This window comes from Triticum urartu, chromosome 1A (genome assembly GCF_056163025.1).
Source record: "Triticum urartu cultivar PI428250 chromosome 1A, HENAU_Tu73, whole genome shotgun sequence".
In the NCBI taxonomy this organism is placed as follows: Eukaryota; Viridiplantae; Streptophyta; class Magnoliopsida; order Poales; family Poaceae; genus Triticum; species Triticum urartu.
In genome coordinates, this window is record NC_141873.1 from 290,397,105 (window position 1) to 290,419,534 (window position 22,430).

The 22,430-nt window shown below is 50.2% G+C and overlaps 1 protein-coding gene and 1 pseudogene across 2 annotated transcripts; one reads left to right on the top strand and one right to left on the bottom strand.

The window, feature by feature from the left end:
* The first annotated feature begins 101 nt into the window (after positions 1-101).
* Positions 102-21,581, top strand: LOC147990909 (serine/threonine-protein phosphatase 7 long form homolog; annotated as a pseudogene). The gene is made up of 5 exons (XR_015613921.1): positions 102-759; positions 1,162-1,816; positions 20,514-20,795; positions 20,891-21,120; positions 21,200-21,581. The product of XR_015613921.1 is annotated as a serine/threonine-protein phosphatase 7 long form homolog (transcript).
* On the bottom strand, positions 4,893-18,797 carry LOC147990910 (uncharacterized). Its single transcript, XM_087518946.1, has 2 exons — positions 18,449-18,797; positions 4,893-5,263 (listed from the first exon to the last, which is right to left on the bottom strand). The coding sequence occupies exons 1-2, from the start codon at positions 18,795-18,797 to the stop codon at positions 4,893-4,895; spliced, it is 720 nt and encodes a 239-aa protein (XP_087375072.1).
* Positions 21,582-22,430: the final 849 nt, after the last annotated feature.

Sequence of the window (22,430 nt, forward strand, 5' to 3'; positions counted from 1 at the left end):
TAGTGGATGGAGCACCAATTTTTTGGGAGTTGGATCAATCACATCAGATTCAATCGGCAATCGCTAAATAGTAGTAAAGCCTGAAGTGAACTTACCTGAAGTTTTGGCAAGAATTAATCTGATCAATCTAGAGCCGACCCAAGCAAAAGCACGTATAGCGAGTTTACATTTAACTGAACATATATTGATCAAGCTATATTATTCCGTGAAGCTAACTTTGCACACCTACGTAAAAGCAAGCTAGTATTAGCAGGTTCATGTACGGGGAGTTTCCGGCTAGCCGCGTAAGCTACTCCAAGAAGCTAGCTTTGCGTAACTGCATGTCTTTTGCCGCGTGAAAAATCACAAAACTGGCCCTTTGCCGAAAATTCAGCACAAAATGGCTCTTTTTTAAAAATATTTCATAAAATGGCCTTAACTGTATGACGCCCGCACCCGGGGCGCCATGCTAGATAACATAACGCCTTGGTCAACAGCGCCATGCGCGTCGGCGCTGACTGCTACGTCGGCTTGGCCTTGGGCCCATGACGCCTCGGCCCAAGGCGCCATGGGCTGTGACATGACGCCCCGCCCCGGGGCACCATACCCCTTCACTACATCGCCGCCCGAGCCCCTCTGCTCTCTGTTCGGTCTTTCTCTCCTCTCTCTGTTCTTTCCCCACTCCATGGCGCCCCTCAAATCGCCCCTCCCTCTCCCCACTCAAGAGCTGTGGATCTGAGCCGAAGATTCGTGGATCTGGTTGCCCTTCGAATCCTCAAGGTATTCTCCTCCCTTTCCCCTCTTTCTATTGGTTGAAATCTCTCCATTTGATTGATTTGGGTGAAACCCTAGTTCATCCTTTTGTTGAAATGGATAGTGGATTTTGGTGTGATAATGTAGGGATTAGTGTGATTTAGGATATGTATGGCTTACAATATGTATGATATAGGATTATCATGAAAGTGCTATGAATTTGGTTAGGATATGTACGCACATATATATGGTGTATGGAAGAATTAGTGCAAATATATGGTGTATTATGTTCTAGAAAATTATATGCACATATATGGTGTATGGAAGAAGAATTAGCATAGAAATTTTGCACATGTATGTATGTTTTTGCACTAGTGCAGATATTTGCAAATGACAATGGGGCTTACCATATACATTTGTAATTTGCAGGATGGCTTCTCTTATCCATCCATCGTATGATCAATTGCATCGTGGACGGTTCATGGCGGATGAAGGAAGGGTTTTTGATCAGCTTCACTTGAGGTCCGGTTCGGTTCATGACAAGATGAAGTATGACGAGCGATACATGGAGTATATCCGGAAGACCGGGCTTCTCCCTTTCATCTCACCCGTGTCTCGTTCGATGCCGAAGATGAACCCTTGTGCGATCACGACACTCGTTGACTGATGGCGCCCTGAGACACATACTTTTCATTTCTATGCTAGGGAGATGACTGTCACTTTGCAGGATGTTTCTCTGATCATTGAACTCCCCATCAAAGGAGAGCCTATTTGTTTTAGCACAGATTCTGATGGATGGCGTGAGATTATGGTTGGACTCATAGGGAGGGAGCCAGGGGTACAAGGGACGTCCGCCGGTGCAAGTTATCATTGGATTGCTGAACACTTTGGGGAATGCCCGGCTGATGCGGACGATGAAACAGTGCAGCAGTATACCAGGGCATACTTGTGGTATGTAGTCAGCCAGACTCTTTTCTCTGACGGCACTGGCGTGAACGCTTCCTTTATGTGGCTTAAGTTGTTTGCTGGGTGGGAGCATGGACTCAGTTGGGGTACGGTGGCATTGGCTTATTTGTATCGTTAGGTAAGTAGTTTTGCTTTGTAATGCCCTGGATCCCGATCGGAGAATTGGGGAGAGGAAGGAGAGAGCAGAGTGGGTGAGGAGGAGACTTGGAGGAAGGGGAACGGGGTTCATTCATCACACGCTGCCGATCTGACCGGTGTCTCGTACATATGTAGCTGCCCTTCCTGGGCTACCCTTACACGGCCTCTGGCCCACACGCACGCACTGGCCCAAAGCCCCCCCCCACACACACTTAGCGTTGCAGTTCAGTTATCTGAATAACTGACTGCACTAGTTCAGTCCGCTACTGATGCATCAGTAGGCGTGACATTGCCCTCCTCCTGAGATGGAGCTCCGTCCCAGATACAGGCTGATGGGTAGCGCTGGCGAAGTACTTCATAATATTCCCAAGTGGTGGCTGATGGTGGCATGTTTGCCCACTGGACATGGAGTTGCACAACTGGTGCATCGCCCTTCTTCATCATCCCCCGCTCCAAGATCGCCGCGGGTTCCGTTTCACCACCAGTGAGATCGGGCACTCGCGGCAGCTTGGCGAAGACTGGAGTGTAATCTGGGGTGAAGGGCTTGAGCTGGGAGACGTGAAATACCAGATGGATGCGGCTGTCTGGAGGCAACTGCAGGCGACATGTCAGGGTTCCGATCCGCTCCGTCACCTCGAAGGGGCCGAAGAACTTGTAGGAGAGCTTGCGGCACGAGCGGTTGGCGATGGTTGATTGCGCGTACGGCTGCAACTTGAGGAGAACTTGTTCGCCGATGTCGAAGGCGCATTCCGCGCGGTGGCGGTCAGCTTGTTTCTTGAAGCGAGCTTGGGCACGCGCGAGCTGGGCGCGTAGCATCTCGGTGTGCGTGGTCCACTCCAGCTCTGGCGACGCTGCTTGATCTTGCAGGGTGGAGCTCAGGTGTGGTAGGCTACCCAGGTTCGGTTCTTTGCCGTACAGTGCCTTGAACGACGAACACTTGAGCAAGGCGTGGTGAGCGGAGTTGTACCAGAACTCTGCCGCGGGGAGCCACTTGCGCCATTGCCGCGACGTGTCGTGTATCGCGCACCGCAAGTACATCTTGAGGCACTGGTTGACGCGCTTCGTCTGGCCGTCTGTCTGCAGGTGGTACGCCGTGGAGTAGAGCAGTTTTGTTCCGGCGGCGGCGAGCAGTTCGCACCACATGGCGCTGGTGAAAATCTTGTCGCGATCCGAGACGATGGAGTGAGGGACGCCGTGCAGCTTGACGACGTGTTCCCAGAATGCTCGGGCGACTTGGGCAGCGGTGAAGGGGTGATGAAGAGGAATGAAGTGCGCGTACTTGGTCAGACGATCGACGACAACCATGATGGCGTCAGACCTCTCAGACTTGGGCAGCCCCTCGACGAAATCCATGGTCAGATCGTGCCATGGTTCGGTAGGGATTGGTAGAGGTTGAAGCTTGCCGGCGGGATGCGTGTGCTCGTGCTTGGCATGTTGACAGACGGCGCACTGCCTGACAAAGTCCTCCACGGCGCGCTTCAGGCCCGGCCAAGCGAACAGCTTCCGGACGCGATGATACGTGGCCGTGGCGCCGGAGTGGCCACTAACAACACTGTGATGCAGAGCGGCGATCTGCTTGGTCTGCAGCGCGGAATTGGCCCCAATCCACATGCGCCCGCGCTGCCGGATCACGCCGTTCTGAAGAGTGCGCCCTTGATCATCCGAGGTGGTGACTGCCAGCTTGGTCAGGAGTTCTTGCAATTCAGGGTCGGTCTCGTAGGAGTTGGTGACCTCTTGCAACCACTGTGGCTGACAGACTGACAGCGCGTCGAGTGTCAGTAGATGTCCAACCCTGGAAAGTGCGTCAGCAGCGCCATTGTCGACACCTTTCTTGTATGGGAAGGTGAATTGCAGGCCCACCATCTTGGACATGGCCTTGCGCTGCAGCTCAGTCACCAGCTGTTGATCGCCGAGCGTGCAGAGGCTCTTGTGGTCGGTGACGATTTTGAACGGGGCACGCTGCAGATAGGGCCTCCACTTGTGGATGGCCATCATGACCGCCAGGAATTCCTTCTCATACGTGGACAACTTCTGGTTCTTCACCCCCAGGGCCTTGCTGTGGTAGGCGATGGGATGGCCGTCCTGGGTGAGCACCGCGCCCACGCCCGTGTCACAAGCATCGGTCTCGATGGCGAAGGGGCATGAGAAATCTGGAAGCGCCAGCACTAGTGTGCTCACCATGGCCTGCTTGAGCATGTAGAACGCCTGCTGGGCCTTGTCGCTCCATTCGAATCCTTTCTTGGTCAGGAGCTGGGTGAGCGGCTTCATGGTGATGCCGTAGTGCAGAACGAACTTGCGGTAGTAGCCGGTTAGGCCAAGGAAACCCCGTAGTTCAGTTGGTGTGGAGGGCACCGGCCAGGCTTGCATGGTGCTCGTCTTGCTTATGTCGGTGGCGACTCCGTCCTTAGAGATGACGTGTCCCAGGTACTCGATGCTCTTCTGGGCGAACGAACACTTCGACGCTTTGACAAACAGTTGATGCTCACGGAGTAACTCGAGCGTGAGTCACAAGTGCTGTTCATATTCCTGTAGGTCGAGACTGAAAACCAATATGTCATCAAGGACAATGATGATGAACTTACGGACGTAGCGACCAAAGATGTTGTTCATCAAGCATTGGAAGGTGGCTGGTGCGTTGCAAAGACCGAACGACATCACCCTGAAGTGGTAATGCCCGTGGTGGGTTTTGAATGCAGTTTTTGCTTCGTCCTCCTCGCGCATACGGATCTAATGATACCCCGCGCGTAGGTCGATCTTGGAAAAGTATTGCGCTCCCGCGATCTCGTCCAGAAGTTCATCCACAATTGGCAGGGGAAATTTGTTCTTCAGGTAGCAGAATTCAGTCGGCGAAAGTCGACGCAGAAGCGCCAGCTCCCACCCTTTTTCTTCACCAACAGGACCGGGGCGGCGTACGGGCTCATGCTGTGAGCAATGAACCCCGACTGTAACATCTCATGCACTTGCTTCTCGATCTCGTCTTTCTGTGCTGGAGAGTAAGGGTACGGTTTGGTATTGATGGGCGTGGTGCCAGGCTCCAGGTGTATGTCGTGATCATACTAACGATGAGGAGGCAGTGACATTGGTTCAACGAACACATCTTGATATTCAGATAGCACTTTCTGAATATTGGGGGGGGGTACGGGTTCAGTGTTCTCCTTCGCTGGAGATTCGACGGTAACCAGCGCTGCCGTCCAGATATCATTGGCGACTTCCATCTGGTGAAGTTCATAAGCATCCAGTCCAGCCGTGGGAGAGAGATTAGTGGTGTGAACCCCTTGTAACTGCATCGTTTTTCCCTCTGTTTCGACGGATATCCGCTTCAGTTTCCAGTGGCAGTTCATCGAACTGTGGGCAGATAGCCAATCCATGCCCAAAACTGCATCATATGCGCTTAGCTGCAGTACTCGTAGATCGGTGTGGAACGTGTCGTGGTTTTGTCACGGCAGATGTCCTAGAGAAAGGACTTAGTCGTGGAGCCATCGCGACGGGTTAGCTTAAAGGGGTTAAAGCGGACACAAGGACGCAAGAGAGTTTATACTAGTTCGGCCCCTTCGATGAAGGTAAAAGCCTACGTCTAGTTGTGATGGAATTGATGGGGTTTCGATGACTAGGGAGCAAACAAGCTTCGCCTATGTCTGGAGTTGTTGTCTGTTGTTCTTGAACCGCCGCCGGGTTGTCCCCTTATATACACGGGTGACTCTCGTCGGCTTACGGAGTCCCAATACCGGCTTATAAATGTGTCCGGTTTGGTCTCTTCTTATTCCTAACTTACAATACAGGTTAACTACTAACGCCGGTTTACGGCTGCATGCCTTGAGCCGACCATGGGCCTTGAGCCCTCCTCTGTCTTCTTGGGCTTTAACTTACTTAACTACTGACGAAGTTAACCCGACCCAGATAGGCCGGTTTACGCCCAGTAGTAATATCCCCAACATTAGGCCCCAGATTGATTTGAATGGGTTCATGTCAATCCTTTAATAAAAGCTTCATCTTCAACATCTTCTTATAAATTGGTAAACCTTCATGATGTCATCTTCTCTGATTGCTGTAAACTGGAGTGACGTCACCTGTCATAACGAAGCTATCCATTATGCTTCTTTGTTTAATAGATCGGCGGAAATCGAGGCGACAACTCCGTTTTGTGGCCCCTTGATTGTCGCACCTGACTCATGTTCTTTCGCCTTATAAATAGGACCGAAGGGGTCATTTCTTTTCTCCTTTCGTGCCTTCTTCATCTTCCTCGCATCGCCAGCCTCAGAGCTCCTCCGCTGCCGTTGACCTCTGCCTCATCCTTGGCCGCTGCATCAACCTGAGCGCACCAGAACATCGCGGCAACCTTCCGCATCTTCCTCAGTTCCGGTAAATCTTTTATCTTTTCCCCCGCTGATCTGGCCTAGGGTTTCTCAGTTCTTCAGTGTTCATCGTCTGCCTCTTGCTCATACAATAGATCTTTAGATGAATTCACAAATCTTTATTCTGTGCAATGATAGTTGTTTGACCTTCGCCTTTACTTATGCATCTCAAACCATGGGTCTATATGAACGTTTTGCTCATTGGTTCGGTACTGCTCCTTTGAACCTCTAAGTATTTATCTCTTCTCTGAACTTGCTTCAGATCCAATGCTGTAAAGAAATCTTGTGAAACCTGTTTGTGCGTACTTGTCCATCCGCAATCTCAGCTTTTCAATGCTTAGATCAGGCGGTTTAACCTTATAGAAAATTTTCCAAACCGGTATATGCCATTAGTCCCCTTGTTGAACCGCCAGATGTTGGTTGCTTCATGAAACTCCGGTTCAGATAGTTCTGTCTCCGGTTTAAAAGTGCCCATACCAACGTACCTTGATCAAATGCATTTTTGAACCGGGATCTTCTACCTTGTAGATTCCATCATGGCCAAGTAAGTATATGAGTGCAATTGGGTTCCTTCTCGCGTCACAGAGGATCAACTGGACGATTTAGTCCTGATTGGCGCTTTAGGCAGCAAAGATACCATCCATTGGAGGGCTCCTGGCAAAGAATGCCCTCCCACGCCTCGAGAAGGAGAGGTTGTTGTTTTCGTAGATCACTTAGCCCGGGGCTTTAAGCCGCCCGGTTCTAAATTTTACCGGGATGTTTTAGCCGATTTCCAACTCCATCCGCAAGACACTGGCCCCAACTCTATTACAAATATGTGCCACTTCCAAGTGCTCTGTGAGGTGTTCTTTCAAGAGGAGCCCACAGTGGAATTGTTCAGAGATCTTTTCCATCTAAACCGTCGTACTGAGTTTACTGATGGCTCTAATACGGAGTTGGGTGGCATGGCGATTCAGAAAAGGAAAGAGGTCACATACCCTCACGCCAAGCTGCACAGTCACCCCAAGGAGTGGAATCAGACATGGTTCTACTGCAAAGACACCTCCCCTGCTGGTGAGAATCCCTTGCCTGGCTTTCGTCCGAAGCGGCTCAGCAATACACACCCTTTTCCTCAAAGATTGACTGCCCAGGAGAGAAGCAAATATGCTCCCCAGCTGTCAAAGCTCAGAGCCTTTATGGCCAATGGTTTAACAGGGGTTGATCTCGCTCGCTGTTGGATATCATGGAGCATACTGCCCCTTAGTCAGCGCTCCGGTTTGATGTGCGAGTATACTGACAGTGTTGATGACCCGCTGCGACATTCAAAACTCCAGCTCTCCGGTGAAGAAATCACAGAGGCTATGCATAAGATACTGAATGAACCGGAACACGTCTGCACTAGAACCGGCCTGCTTCCCTTCTGTGCCACCAACAAACCGCCAGCTGTAAGACTTTGATTTTTCTCTTTGCTGAATCTGTTATTGATATGTCTGGTCATTGTTTTTAATATCAGTGTCTGCATAATCAGGGCGATGATCCGTTTTGGAGCAAAAAACTACCGCAGGAGAAACCAGAAAAACCAGACAAACCGGAAAGAGCAACCCGACAAAAGACTAAAGCTGTGAAGAAGACTGCCCACAGGAAAAGAACCACTGCATCTTCTAATCCGGCCCCTGATGATGAGGTGGATAATCCGGACTTTGAGGTAGAGCTTGACTCACTTGGTTTATTTTTCATGCGTCTTATTGATGATGATATTTGTCAGGATGATGCCGAAGCCAGCCACGCGGATGTTGCAGAGGTAATTATTCTCTCTTCCGATTCAGAAACTTTGCCTTCACAAAAAATCCGTCAGGCAAATCGGAAATTTAAATTTTCTCATCCTCTTGCTTATTTGGATCCTAAACTTCTTATGAAGACCCAACAACATGAAGCTCGCCGCACCACTCGGCACAGCGGCCAGGTAGTTACCTCCGCCGGTTTACCGAACAGTCCGGTTCAGAAACGCCATTCCGAGGTCTCTAATTTGCTTGTTAGTGCTTGTCCTAAAGTGGGCTGCTTTCGTCAACCTCTTAATCCGTCTGACTCCGATTACCAGGTTACTTCCCACTCATCTTCTGGCGAGTCATCGGCTACTCAACTCCCACCGCTCAAAACGGTGCTTGGGTAAGCTATACTTATTGTGATGTTTGCAGTACATTGCCTTAGAACATATGCTGTATTTGATTTTGTTATTCTTCTCAGGGCCAAACCTAGGCCAAGCAAGAAGGCCCGCCTGGACAAAGCGGCCGAAGAAGATGTCATTCTTGAACCAGGCAAGACACCCAATCTTGAAGCGGCTATTCCTGAGGATATACCCAACGATCCACCGCAGCAGGACGATGATCTTATTGCCGATGAGAGACCTACTGACGCCTTAGGTCCTATCAATCAGCCCACGGGTTCCATCCGGATTGAAAGTTCCATCGGTCCAGCAAAACCTACTAACAAGCCAACAGCCCCAGTGCAAACCAGCGGTACCCAGGATGATGAGGTTGTCATTACTGGCACTGGCCATACCGAGCCAAGCAATCCTGTCGCTTTATCCAAACATTCTGCCAAGGAAGAATTTGCTGCCTTTGGCAAAGGCAAGTGGAACGCTGATCTGACGACTTATGCTGCTCTGAACGCCCAAGATATCCATTCCAGCTATCTGAACCGGTTGTATACCAGTCGCGACTATGAAGCCGGTCTGGTTAATATGATGAAAGAGAAATATGAGGTAACTTCCATATGCTCCTTCCTGCTTGTATGCTTCCATTCTTGCTGACTCTCCTAGCCCCCAAGGGCCGGTTTGTTATATTCTTTCAAACCGGGACTTACCAATATAAATCTTGATGCTTTGAAGTTTGCTGATGTAGCCCCCAAGGGCCGGTTCAACTTAACGTAGTTAAACCGGTACTTTAAGTAATTGAAATTGCCGCATCAGAATATATACGAGCAAATAGTCATTAGCCCCCAAGTGCCAAGTTGAATACTTGTATTGATCTTGGGACTTTGTAAGCAATTGAAAGATGAAGACCGAATATGCATTAGCCCCCAAGTGCTAAGTGCATAACTTGTTATGTGATTGGTACTTGAATCCTTATACCGATTTGTTGAAGCATATATCTGTATGCATGCAGGCGGAGCTGAAGACGAAAGAAAACCAAGTCGCCGATCTTCAAGAAAACCTGAAAACCCAACAGGCTGAAACCCCCAAAGCAAAAGAGGAATTGGCCAGCGCTTTAAGCGCCATGGAACAGCTTTAAGCGCCACTGAAAAGTCCGCTTTGATCAAACGAGCAGAGGATGCCGAGGCTGCATTAAAACCAGTGGCGGATGAACTGACCAGCATAAAGCGGCACGTGCATGCCATGACTACTGCTATCTTTGGTAAGCCAGTTTGCCTTCTGAATTGGCTCTGCCTTCTGACAGAGTCGCCGGTTTATTAACCCTTTATGGTATTTCAGGGACACGCATTGATCACTTGGGGTCAGATGTGCGGAAGAAACTAAAAGCCGCCTATACATTGGTTGAACAATTGTATACTGGTGCCCAGCGGATCATCTGTACCGCATCTCATAACAAACTGGCGCCCACTTTGATTCAAGATACTCTGATGAAACTGTCTGTGCTTCCTGCCCGGGTTGAAGAGCTGAAGAAATCTGCTGCTCGAACCGGTGCAATCAATGCCTTAATCTAGGCAAAAGCTTGGGTGCCGGATTTTGATCCTATTGAAGCGGCTCAGGGCTATCCCAGCTTGAAGGAAGATGGGTCAGAATTTGGCGAAGCGGATCTGCGAGCAATAAACCGGGAGGTACATCCGCTAGCTTGTCAACTGGCTGAGGAAGCAGACTTGTCTCATTATCAAGCCCAATATGACAGTCAGAACAAGCGAATAGCTGCACCAATCCATAAATCGGAAAATCTGATCCCTCCAATCCGTAAGCATACTTACGCTCCCGATATTGACCCGTCATTGCTGATCCATGATGAAGCTGTTTTTCAAGCATTAATGGGAATCGACTGGACAACTGTGGATTTCCAGCCACTGGGTAGAGAAACGGAAGCTGAAGCGGCGCAGGATGACCCACAACCATCAGGCCAGGCTGGTGGCCAAGCTTGAACCGGAAGCCGGTTTTAAAACTGCCTCTCCTTTGTGAAAAACAATTATATTATTATGGGCACCATGTTGCCTTGTAATAGGCTAGCTGATACCTTTGATGTTGATATGCCTTCGTGCATAACTTGTTCTTCCTGTGGTAATGAACTTTCCAAAACACTTTCTGAAATAAGAAATTCATCAAGTGCCACCGCGGTTGTACCGTCAGGCGGAATATGATGTCTGTATATATGAAATCAAAACATCCAAAACAAAATTTTAAGTATATGATCAAAATTTTGAGATACATAATACCTGCCATCGTTGAGTGTGAAGTTGGCTTGGCCAACCTTGAAGCGGAGTTTTGCAAACCCACACTGTTGGAGGAGATAACAGCTCCTGTATATATATATGACGCTGGTTTACCATGTAAACCGTGCCGGGTTATAATAAACACCGTGTTACTCCATAAGAGGATGTTAACAACAAGGATCAAAGCGGACAAATAGTCTCCGGATTGACGTGAACTGTGTTCCGTCAATTGATTGGTTAAAAAACTTTGTCGGTTTAAAAAACACAATGAAAAGCAAAAAACCCCCTTCAAAGAAAAGTGTGAAGCAAAAGCAACGACAAAACCGTTTGCCAAAAAGGTTTATTTAAGCTGATCAAATGGCGTTACCATGGCCAAACATGACCAAGCTCCCGTTAGGTGTAACTATGGTTCTAGTCAGCCAGGTCCCCAAATGAAACCATGGCATTTATGCCGACCAAATGGCATGGTCATGGTTCGGGTTCGACCAAGCCCCCAAGTGATTCTATGGCCTTAGGCCGATCAAGAGGCATGACTGGTTCAGACATGACCAGGTCCCCAAGTGATCTGGTGGCTCTCGCCTATCAAGAGGCATGGTATTGGTTCGGACACGACCAATCCTCCAAGTGATATAACATGATGCTTTTAGCAAAGCGAACTCAAGGGGTAAACCGGAGGCCACTTTAGAGCAACTCCGTGTAACTTCACATGATGTAAAAGAACAGATACCCCGCTTTAGCTGAGGTTCCGGTTTATTATATTTAATCATAATATATACATTGTCGTAATATGTACATAAGTATAGCCAATGGCTCAAGTATAGTAAGGCCGAAGATGAGCTATATTCCACGGCCTGTTAGTCTCCTCCTCTGATGTACGTGAGTCCTTATGCTCTCGAATATCGATCAGATAGTACGACCCGTTGTGCAGATTCTTGCTGACCATGAAAGGCCCCTCCCAAGGTGGGGATAGCTTATGCATATCAGTCTGATCTTGGATGAGCCGAAGCACCAAATCTCCTTCCTGAAAGGCTCTGGTTCTGACCCGGCGACTGTGATAACGACGAAGATCCTGCTGGTAAATTGCCGATCGGGCGGCTGCGATGTCACGCTCTTCATCCAACCGGTCCAAAGCATCTTGCCGTGCTGTCTCGTTGTCCGCTTCAATATAAGCCGTGACACGAGGTGAATCATGACGGATATCACTAGGGAGAACCGCCTCCGCTCCATAAACCATGAAGAACGGTGTGTATCCTGTTGATCTGTTGGGTGTTGTATTGATGCTCCATAACACAGATGGTAATTCTTCTACCCAACAACCCGACATTCTCTGCAAAGGAACCATGAGCCAGGGCTTGATGCCTCTCAAGATCTCTTGATTAGCTCTTTCTGCTTGACCATTGGACTGTGGATGTGCCACTGATGAAACGTCGAGCCGGATGTGCTCCCGTTCGCAGAACTCCTTCATAGCACCTTTGGACAAATTGGTACCATTATCTGTGATAATACTGTGCGGAAAGCCAAACCGGAAAATCACCTTTTTGATGAACTGAACCGCCATGGCCGCATCACACTTGCTAATAGGTTCTGCCTCCACCCACTTTGTAAACTTGTCAACCGCCACCAGGAGGTGGGTCTTCTTATCTTTGGACCTTTTGAAAGGCCCAACCATATCCAGCCCCCAAGTCACAAACGGCCAAGTAATTGGAATCATTCTCAATTCTTGAGCTGGTACATGAGCACGCCTTGAAAACCTTTGGCAACCATCACATCGTCTGACCAGATCCTCCGCATCAGCATGAGCAGTTAACCAATAAAAACCATGGTGAAACGCTTTAGGCACCAGAGACTTTGAACCGGCGTGGTGACCACATTCTCCTTCGTGGATCTCATGCAAAATTTCACGGCCTTCTTCAGGAGACACGCAGCGTTGAAAAGCTCCTGATATACTGCAATGATGCAACTCGCCGTTGATGATAGCCATGGATTTGGATCGCCGGATTATCTGCCGGGCTAGAATCTCATCCTCTGGCAACTCACCCCGGTTCTTGTACGCCAGGTAAGGAAGCGTCCAATCTGGAATAACATGAAGAGCCGCCACCAATTGAGCCTCCGGATCAGGAATAGCCAAATCCTGTTCACCAGGGATCTTGACCGACGGGTTGTGCAGCACATCCAGAAAAACATTGGGTGGGACCGGTTTGCGCTGAGAGCCCAGCCGGCTTAAAGCATTTGCCGCTTCATTTTTCCGCAGGTCCACGTGGTCCACCTGATAGCCTTTGAAATAACCTGCGACAGTATCCACCTCATGACGATATGCTGCCATGAGTGGGTCCTTGGAGTCCCAAGTGCCAGACACTTGCTGAGCCACAAGGTCCGAGTCACCGAAGCACTTAACTTGACTTAGATTCATCTCCTTAGCCATCCGGAGACCATGGAGCAAGGCTTCATACTCAGCTGCATTGTTAGTACAAGGGAACATTAAACGAAGAACATAACAAAACTTATCACCTCGTGGGGAAGTTAATACGACTCCAGCCCCCGAGCCTTCCAACTGTCTGGATTCGTCAAAATGGATGGTCCAATACGTATGATCCGACTTTTCTTCAGGTGCTTGCATTTCCGTCCAATCATTGATGAAATCAACAAGTGCTTGAGACTTAACCGCTGTCCGAGGCACATACTTCAAACCGTACGGCCCCAGCTCTATGGCCCACTTTGCAATCCGGCCAGTTGCTTCCCGGTTCTGGATGATATCTCCCAAAGGAGCAGAATTGACCACCGTAATTGAGTGCCCTTGGAAATATTGTTTAAGCTTCCGGCTTTCCATAAAAACTCCATACACCAGCTTCTGCCAATGCGGATACCTTTGCTTGGACTCAATGAGCACCTCGCTGATATAATAGACCGGACGTTGAACCGGATGCTCCTTACCTGCCTCCTTTCGCTCTACCACAATAGCTACGCTGACCGCCCGAACATTAGCAGCAACATATAGCAGTAACGGCTCCTTGTCAACGGGAGTGGCGAGCACAGGCGGATTGGCCAATTGCCGCTTTAAGTCCTCAAATGCTTCATCAGCAGCAGAACTCCAGACAAACTGATCCGTCTTTTTCAACATCTGATACAAAGGGATTGCCTTCTCACCCAGGCGACTGATAAACCGGCTTAGCGCAGCAATCCGGCTTGCCAGGCGTTGAACATCGTTGATACACTTCGGTTTAGCCAGGGAGGTGATAGCCGTGATCTTCTCCGGATTATCCTCAATTCCCCTGTTGGACACTAGAAAACCCAATAGCTTGCCCGCCGGTACACCAAAGACACACTTGTCCGGATTAAGCATCATCTTGTATGTTCTCAGGTTATCAAAGGTTTCCTTCAAATCATCAATCAGAGTCTCCTTCTCCCTGGATTTAACCATGATATCATCCACGTAAGCATGTACATTACGGCCAATCTGCTTGTGAAGACAATTTTGTACACACCGTTGGTAAGTTGCCTGGGCACTCTTGAGCCCGAAGGGCATAGACACATAGCAGAAGGCTCCAAAGGGAGTTATAAATGATGTCTTCTCCCGGTCCTTAACTGCCATTTTTGATATGATGATAGCCAGAATACGCATCCAAAAAACTTAAACACTCACAACCCGCCGTAGCATCAATAATTTGATCAATACGGGGGAGGGCAAAAGGATCTGCTGGACAAGCTTTATTAAGATCTGTGTAATCCACACACATGCGCCAGATGCCGTTTTTCTTGAGGACCAGCACCGGATTGGCAAGCCACTTGGGGTGAAAAACTTCAACAATAAAGCCAGCTGCTAAGAGCCTGGCTACCTCTTCTCCAATCGCCTTGCGTCGTTCTTCGTTAAACCGGCGGAGGAACTGTTTCACCGGTTTATATTTAGGATCCACATTAAGTGTGTGCTCAACGAGTTACCTCGGTACACCTAGCATGTCGAAGGGCTTCCATGCAAAAATGTCCCGATTCTCACGGATGAACTCGATGAGCGTGCTTTCCTATTTCGGATCCAAGTTGGCACTGATGCTGAACTGCTTGGACGAATCGCCAGGTACGAAGTCAACAAGCTTAGTTTCTGCTGCCGATTTGAAATTCAGGGCTGGATCATGCTCCGTAGTTGGCTTCTTCAACGGAGTCATGTCCGCCGGATCAACATTGTCTTTATAGTACTTCAACTCCTCGGTGGCACAAACCGACTCTGCATAAGCCGCATCTCCTTCCTCGCATTCCAAAGCGATTTTGCGGCTTCCGTGAACCGTTATTGTCCCCTTGTGACCCAGCATCTTGAGCTGCAAATACACATAACAGGGCCGAGCCATAAACTTGGCGTATGCCGGTCGCCCAAACAGGGCATGATATGGACTTTGGATTTTCACCACTTCAAACGTCAATGTCTCTGACCTGGAATCATGATCATCCCCAAAGGCCACTTTGAGGGCTATCTTACCAACGGGATATGCTGATCTGCCAGGCACTACACCGTGGAATACTGTATTAGACGGTTTGAGATTCTTATCTGTTAGTCCCATACGACGGAAGGTCTCATAGTACAGGATGTTAATGCTGCTCCCTCCATCCATGAGCACCTTGGTGAACTTATAACCTCCCACCTGAGGCGCCACCACCAGAGCCAACTGACCCGGATTATCGACCTGGGGTGGGTGATCCTCTCTGCTCCATATGATTGGCTGTTCAGACCAACATAGATAACGGGGTATGGCCGATTCAACAGAGTTGACTGCCCGCCTCTGAACCTTCCGGTCTCATTTGTCCAAGCTAGTGGTAAAGACATGGTACTGCCCACTACTCAACTGCTTTGGGTTGCTCTGGTAACCTGACTGTTGCTGCTGTTGGTTGTAACCACCCTGGTTGTTCTGACTATTTTGACCATTATGTCCGCCCGGATTACCACTAAATCCTGAACCGGAACTTCCTCCACCGTAACCCGGCCCGGACCCTGAGCCACTGCCAGATTCGTGATCATACCGGAAATTATTAGAATTCTTGAACTCCTGCATAATAAAGCAATCCTTCCAAAGGTGGTTTGCTGGCTCCTCCTTCGTCCCATGTCTTGGACAGGGCTGGCTTAGCAGATAGTTTAGGCGGTTTGGGTTAGGGTTGGGTGCTCCATTACAATTTTTCGGCCTACCCTTGCGTCGCTGGCCATTGTCCTGTGCGTTGGTATTAGCCACAAAGTCCATGTTACCATCCACTTTACGCTTGCCTCCTCCGCCATTGCCTACCCAGTGATGCTGCTGACCTTTGGAGCTGCTGTTCTTCTTCCCTTTCCCTGTCTTGTCATCATCAGATTCGGGATCCTTGGTACTATCAGAATCAGCATATTTCACCAAAGCGGCCATGAGGGTCCCCATGTCGGCGCAATGACGCTTCATCCGTCCCAATTTCAACTTCAGGGGCCCAAACCGGCAGTTGCCTTCTAGGGTTAATACTGCGGTGTCAGCGTTGATGCGGTCTGAGGAGTGCAACACTTGTGAAACCCGGCGCACCCAATGAGTCGTTGATTCTCCTTCCTCCTGGACGCATGCAGCTAAGTCCACTATCAACATAGGCTGTTTATAGGTATCCTTGAAATTGTTGATAAACCGGGCTCGTAATTGGGCCCATGAACTGATAGAATTAGCTGGCAAGCTTTTTAACCAAGTACGGGCCGTTCCTTCAAGCATCATGGTGAAGTATTTCGCACACGCCGTATCATCCACATCAAGCATCTCCATGGCCATCTCATAGCTCTCCACCCATGTCTCTGGAGGTTGATCCGTCGTGTAATTTGGTACCTTGCGCGGGCCTTTGAAATCCTTGGGCAGGCGCACGTTGCGTAAAGCGGGGATAAGGCAAGGCACCCCCAAAGAACTAGAAGTAACACCAGGTTCGATCGAGATGGTTGGACGAACCGGCGTGAGCTGCCGAGCCTGATGCTGTGCGGCTAACTCGGCCTCCCTGCGCGCTCGGGCCCGGTTCACCACTTCCTGAGCGTCATCAGCACCAGCCGTCGGGTTGTTGCCACGGGGTGCTCCACGTCGTTCATTACTCGACACTGCTGGTTCATCCATATGTCTGCTATAGCTCCGGCTTGGACGGGGGGTCGAGTGGATCCGGTCGCGGCTGTACGAGTACGCTTCCTGTTGGGCCAAAGCTGTCCTCAGAAGTTCCTTGACCCGTCGCGTCTCTACTGCTTGCGGCGAGTCACCTTCAATTAGAATGGCCTCCAGCCATGCAGCAGCGGCAACAAGATTGTCCATTGGGTTGGAGTAGTGACCAGGAGGTGTTAAAGCATCCTGAGGTATAACGGTGTTTTGACGAGGTGGGTCCATCTGACGAGGCTGAACCGGTGCACCGGTCCGAGGGGCTTCTACCCGGTTCCCCTCCAGTGGATTGCCGGATCTTGGTCCTGGAGTGTTGAAAAGGTCTCTAGCCTCGAAAACCGGAGGTAAGCGGGATCGGTGCTTCCTCCTCATGACTTCATGCGACACGCTCTGGTCCAACATAAGCCTGTAGGCCTGTGCGTCTAAAGCGGCCCGCTCTGCGGCCATCCTGGTGTCCTCAGCCGCCAGATCCGCCTTGGCCTGGGTGATCTGTTCCTTTACCTTTGCAATCTCCGTGTTGTGAACGTCCTGATCTGGTGGATTAACTTCCGCCATAAGCACAGCCAACGCATCAAATAGTTCTGATAGAACCTGAGCCGGCGGGCGCACAGGGCCTCCTGCCCCGGTAGCCGTCGCCGCTGCTGAACCGGAGATCGTTGCCGCGGCTGTCGAAGAATGAAGTGCTGCTTGTGTTTCGGTCATGAATATTCCAACCCGGTTGGGCAGATCAGAGGGGTCCGGAATACTGTCGCCATCAGAACAGCTCCCAATCCGGCCATCTTGTAGCTGATAAAGAGATTCGGTTTCTCTGGTCGAAGATTCGTCACCGGAACAAATGACAGTCGCCCCGCAAAACTCTGATCCGTCCTCATAACTTCCTCCATGGATGACTCCCACGAAGGCACGCTTCATGGCCGGTTTAACCCGGGCGGATTGCGCACGCTGAGCCGTCTCGACGAGGTCGGTGCAGATGTCCGGCTCAGGGACCGGTTCACCGATCTTGCCAATGAAAACGTGAATGCTACCAAAGGGGACCCGGTACCCGTAGTCAATTGAGCCGGCCTCGGGGCCCCAGCCTGCGTCGTCGATGTAGAGCTTGCCGCGATGACTCTTAGTCATCCGGCCTACAGCGTAGCCCTCGAGTCCTTCAAAGCGGCCCTCCAAGAACCGGAAACCATCGTGCGATAGCCCCACGGTGGGCACCAACTGTCGTGGTTTTGTCACGGCAGATGTCCTAGAGAAAGGACTTAGTCGTGGAGCCATCGTGACGGGTTAGCTTGAAGGGGTTAAAGCGGACACAAGGACGCAAGAGAGTTTATACTAGCTCGGCCCCTTCGATAAAGGTAAAAGCCTACGTCTAGTTGTGATGGAATTGATGGGGTTTCGATGACTAGGGAGCAAACAAGCTTCGCCTATGTCTCGAGTTGTTGTCTGTTGTTCTTGAACCGCCGCCGGGTCGTCCCCTTATATACACGGGTGACTCTTGTCGGCTTACGGAGTCCCAATACCGGCTTATAGATGTGTCTGGTTTGGTCTCTTCTTATTCCTAACTTACAATACAGGTTAAATACTAACGCCGGTTTACGGCTGCAGGCCTTGAGCCGACCATGGGCCTTGAGCCCTCCTTTGTCTTCTTGGGCTTTAACTTACTTAACTACTGACGAAGTTAACCCGGCCCAGATAGGCCGGTTTACGCCCAGTAGTAATATCCCCAACAGAACGTGTGTCCTGGCACTTGCCACGCTAACTGCTTCACCACCTTGTTATAGAGTAACCGTTGGCCATTGGCTACCCTGACAGAGACTGGCGGCAGTGCTTGTGTTTCGGCATCGACGCGCTGAATGAACGCCTCACTGACAAAGCATTGAGAGCTGCCTGAGTCCACCAAAAGCAGCATCACTTGATCACCAACTTGGGTGCGAAGACGAACGGTGGACGGCGCGTCCTCGCCGGAGATCGCGTGCTGTGACAAGGTACAACACTCCGGCTCCGGGAGGGCCGGCTCATCCAGTAACTGCAGCGCGTGCACGGTGTCATCCGAGAGGATCTCGCCGAAATCTCCCACCTCGATCATCAGGATTTGTCTGATGCGCTTGCACTGATGTTCGCAGGAATACTTGTCACCACAGCGAAAACAGAGTCCGTTGGCTCTCCTGAATTCGCGCTGCTGCCGCTCGCGTGCATACTCGTCGCCGCCCGGTCATGGGGGAGGCACTGCACGCCCTTGGTTGGGGTTGGGTGTTGCTGGAGGCGGTCTGCCAACTAGAACGATGCGCGGGTGCTGCAACTGTTGCTTCTCCAGTTCTTCTTCCTGAATCCTCGCGAACACCGCTGCGCGCGTGATGCTTGTTGGGGCCTGCAAACGGACGCCAATCGCAATTCGTCCTTCAGACCAAGGAGGAACTGGGAGATGAAGAATTGCGTGCTCAAGGTTGGATCCAGAGACAATAGGTGGTACATGGAGGTCTCAAATTGCTGACGGTACTCCTGCACACTCCCTGTCTGTCGCAGTTGCACTAGCTGGTGCATTTGGGCTTCGAATTCTTCAGGTCCGAACTCTGCTTCCACCGATGTTCTGAATGCCGGCCACGACAGAGCATGGTGCGTCTGTTAGTACGCCTGGAGCCACATTGCGGTGATCCCATCCATGTACAGACCGGCAGTGGTGACCCAGCTGTGCCGCGGCACCCGGTAGAGCTTGAAGTAAGAGAGGCACCACTCCAGCCAGATGCGCGGCACGTCGCTGCCGAAACGGGGGAAGTCGTGCTTGGGCGGCTTGGTGTAGTGGTCGGCGCCCTGTTCGTATGCTGTGGGCGAGTTTTGCAGCAGCAGGGGCAGCCCGTGGTTGACGAGCCGGGCGAACGGCAATGAGCTGCGCCCTCCGTGTAGAGCGGTGATGGCGGAGGTGGGCGGGTCGCCGGATGCGGAGGTGGTGGCGCGGGGTGGAAGGAGCCTGAGGTCGTCGATGTCCCGGACGCAAATGCCCCGAGGTTGCTGGCCTCAGCGGGATTGAGAGGCGGAGGATATTTGCGGGCCTCATCCACATCCGCCTGTGTGAGATCGATTTGCTTCACCAGGTGCTTGAGCTCGGTGGAGACTTGGTCATTGTAGGCGACTTGCGCTTGGTGGCGCTCGTCGGCGGTCTTCTGGCTAGTGTCGAGGCGGCGGAGGATGGTCTCGAGAAGGCCCTGCATCTTGTCCGTGGTCTCCGTCATCGCATCCATCACGTGGCGGGTCTGCGCTGAGGGCTTGGACGACACTGTGGTTGCGCTCCAGATCTGGCGAACCCCGAGTAGGATTTCGAGCGAGCTCGCCGGAGCGGCTCGCACCTAGCTCGATGGATGTTACCGCTTGATCGAGGGGATGCGGCGGATGGTGGCGGTGGCGGGTGGTGGAAATTTTTTTAGGGAAGGCTCTGGATACCAGATTGTAATGCCCTGGATCCTGATCGGAGAATTGGGGAGAGGAAGGAGAGAGCAGATTGGGTGAGGAGGAGACTTGGAGGAAGGGGAACGGGGTTCATTCATCACACGCTGCCGATCTGATCGGTGTCTCGTACATATGTAGCTGCCCTTCCTGGGCTACCCTTACATGACCTCTGGCCCACACGCACACACTAGCCCAAAGCCCACACACACACTTAGCGTTGCAGTTCAGTTATCTGAATAACTGACTGCACTAGTTCAGTCCACTACTGATGCATCAGTAGGCGCGACATGCTTATAATATTGTGTTTACCATGTAGAAATTTTCTCTAGTTTGTAATGACATATTTCTTGTTTGTGTGTAGCTGGACGAGGCGTGCCGTAGGGGAGAGAATCCAAGAAACGTCGTAGAGTCAAAGGAAGCCAACATAGGTGGTCCAATGCTTCTATTATCGATCTGGAGTTGGGAGCACTTGCCAGTGGGGCGGCCGACACCAAAGGGTTATGATCGGTGGGATGATCATCATGACCCGGATCGTATGCCTACATGGGCGTATAAGTGGGACAATGTTGAAGGTTTTGTTGGCAGTTCAAAGACCATGTATTTGCACTACTGCAACGAGCTTGACATCATGACCTCAAAGCAGGTTATCTTAGTAGCCTCTTGCTTTGTCTCTTCAGTTTGTTCGGTTTTCCAAAAATCATACTAACAATGTAGTTTTTTCTTAATCTTTGTTTATAGGTTACCTGGGAACCGTACGGAACGGAGGGAAATATTGGTAGGGGAGCTGGTTTTATTACTTTCAGACTTAACCCAAAGTGTCTACAGGAAGCACACTTATGGCGGACGCGTTGCCCGTTGATTTTTTATTATGCTATTGAGTTTTATCAACCACAACGAGTTATGACACAGTTTGGCTTATTTCAAGAGACCCTGCCGAAGTACAAGGACACTTCGCTACATTTGCATAGGTAAGTGCTTAGAACTTCAAATGTTTTCTCCATTGTTTTCAAGATACTAACGAAAATGGAATTGTCAAATGCTATGCAGTCTCGACAAGATGAAGCAGAAGAGTATAAAAAAATGGTATCGAGAGCATGACATGTATATCCAGGAGTTCAAGCACAAGCTCAATAAGATTGAGCTTTCATTGCATCAACCGACTTCTAAGCCTCCCCCACGGCCTTTTGATACAGAAGCATTCAGCAATTATCTTGTGTGGTTTCGTTCCGTTGCCCGTACTCAACTTAACGCGCCCGCATTTCAGCCAGGGGACGTATTACATGAACCCAATCCAGGTTTTGATCGGATGGCCAATATGGAGTACAACAGGCTTATCAGAGATGGTAGACGGCATGAATTGGCGCCAACTATCCGCTTTGTGGTAAGTTACCGTTATATCTATATGCTTGCCTACATTGTGCCAAAATGATTTGTCCTATTGTGTCCAATAACAAAACGAGCTCTCAAAGCATGTCAACGACGCTGTCACGCGACATTCCACCGTGCTCATCAGCTTGGTAAATCAATTCTATGTTATCAAAGGACTGGATTTTGTGTGAATCCGCCTTCCTTGCTTGGTATTCCATCCAATCGTCGACCTTTGGTGGATACTTGTACATCTTTTTGGCCTTGTTTTTCCCAGACATCAAGTTGGATGTTTCTTCACTATACTTTTGAAAATAGACATTCAACTTCTGGAATGTATACTCTACTATTGCTGTCACCGGCAATGCACGGACACCCTTTAGCACCATGTTGAAACATTCAGCCATGTTGTTTGTCATGTCACCGTACCTCACTCCATTGTTGTCAAAAGCCCGTGCCCACTTTCCTTTATCGGTAAGATTCCTATTTAGAAAATCTTTGCCACCATTGTTTGCTTTGGCATACACTTTGTCCCACAATTTCTCAAAATGTCTAGTGGTGAATGCGTGACAACAATCATGAAGAAGGTCAGACAATTCCTTGTCTCCACATGCTCGATAGAAGTTAGAAACAAAATTCCTCATGCACCACCTATGGTGCACGCGAGGATGTCCTGGAATGTCAATCTCCACTGCATTGAGTATCCCTGGGTGGCGGTCCGAGATGATGCAAACCTCTCTTTCAGGTCCAATTACCTTGGTCCTCACTAGACTAAGAAACCACTCACAGTTGTCATTGTTCTCCGCCGACACCAAAGCAAACGCCAATGGAACCAATTTGTCACCACCATCATTAGCCATGGCGATCAACAATGTGCCCTTAAACTGGCTGGTCAGAAATGTGCCATCCACGG

What these genes read in the sequence shown, in the direction of transcription:
- LOC147990910 (XM_087518946.1), bottom strand. Translation starts at nt 18,797, where the DNA reads ATGATCGAGGTGGGAGATTTCGGCGAGATCCTCTCGGATGACACCGTG. An exon ending in AGCGTGGCAAGTGCCAGGAC is followed by an intron (nt 5,264 to 18,448) that starts ACACGTTCTGTT and finishes GACAAAACCACG; the next exon opens with ACACGTTCCACACCGATCTA.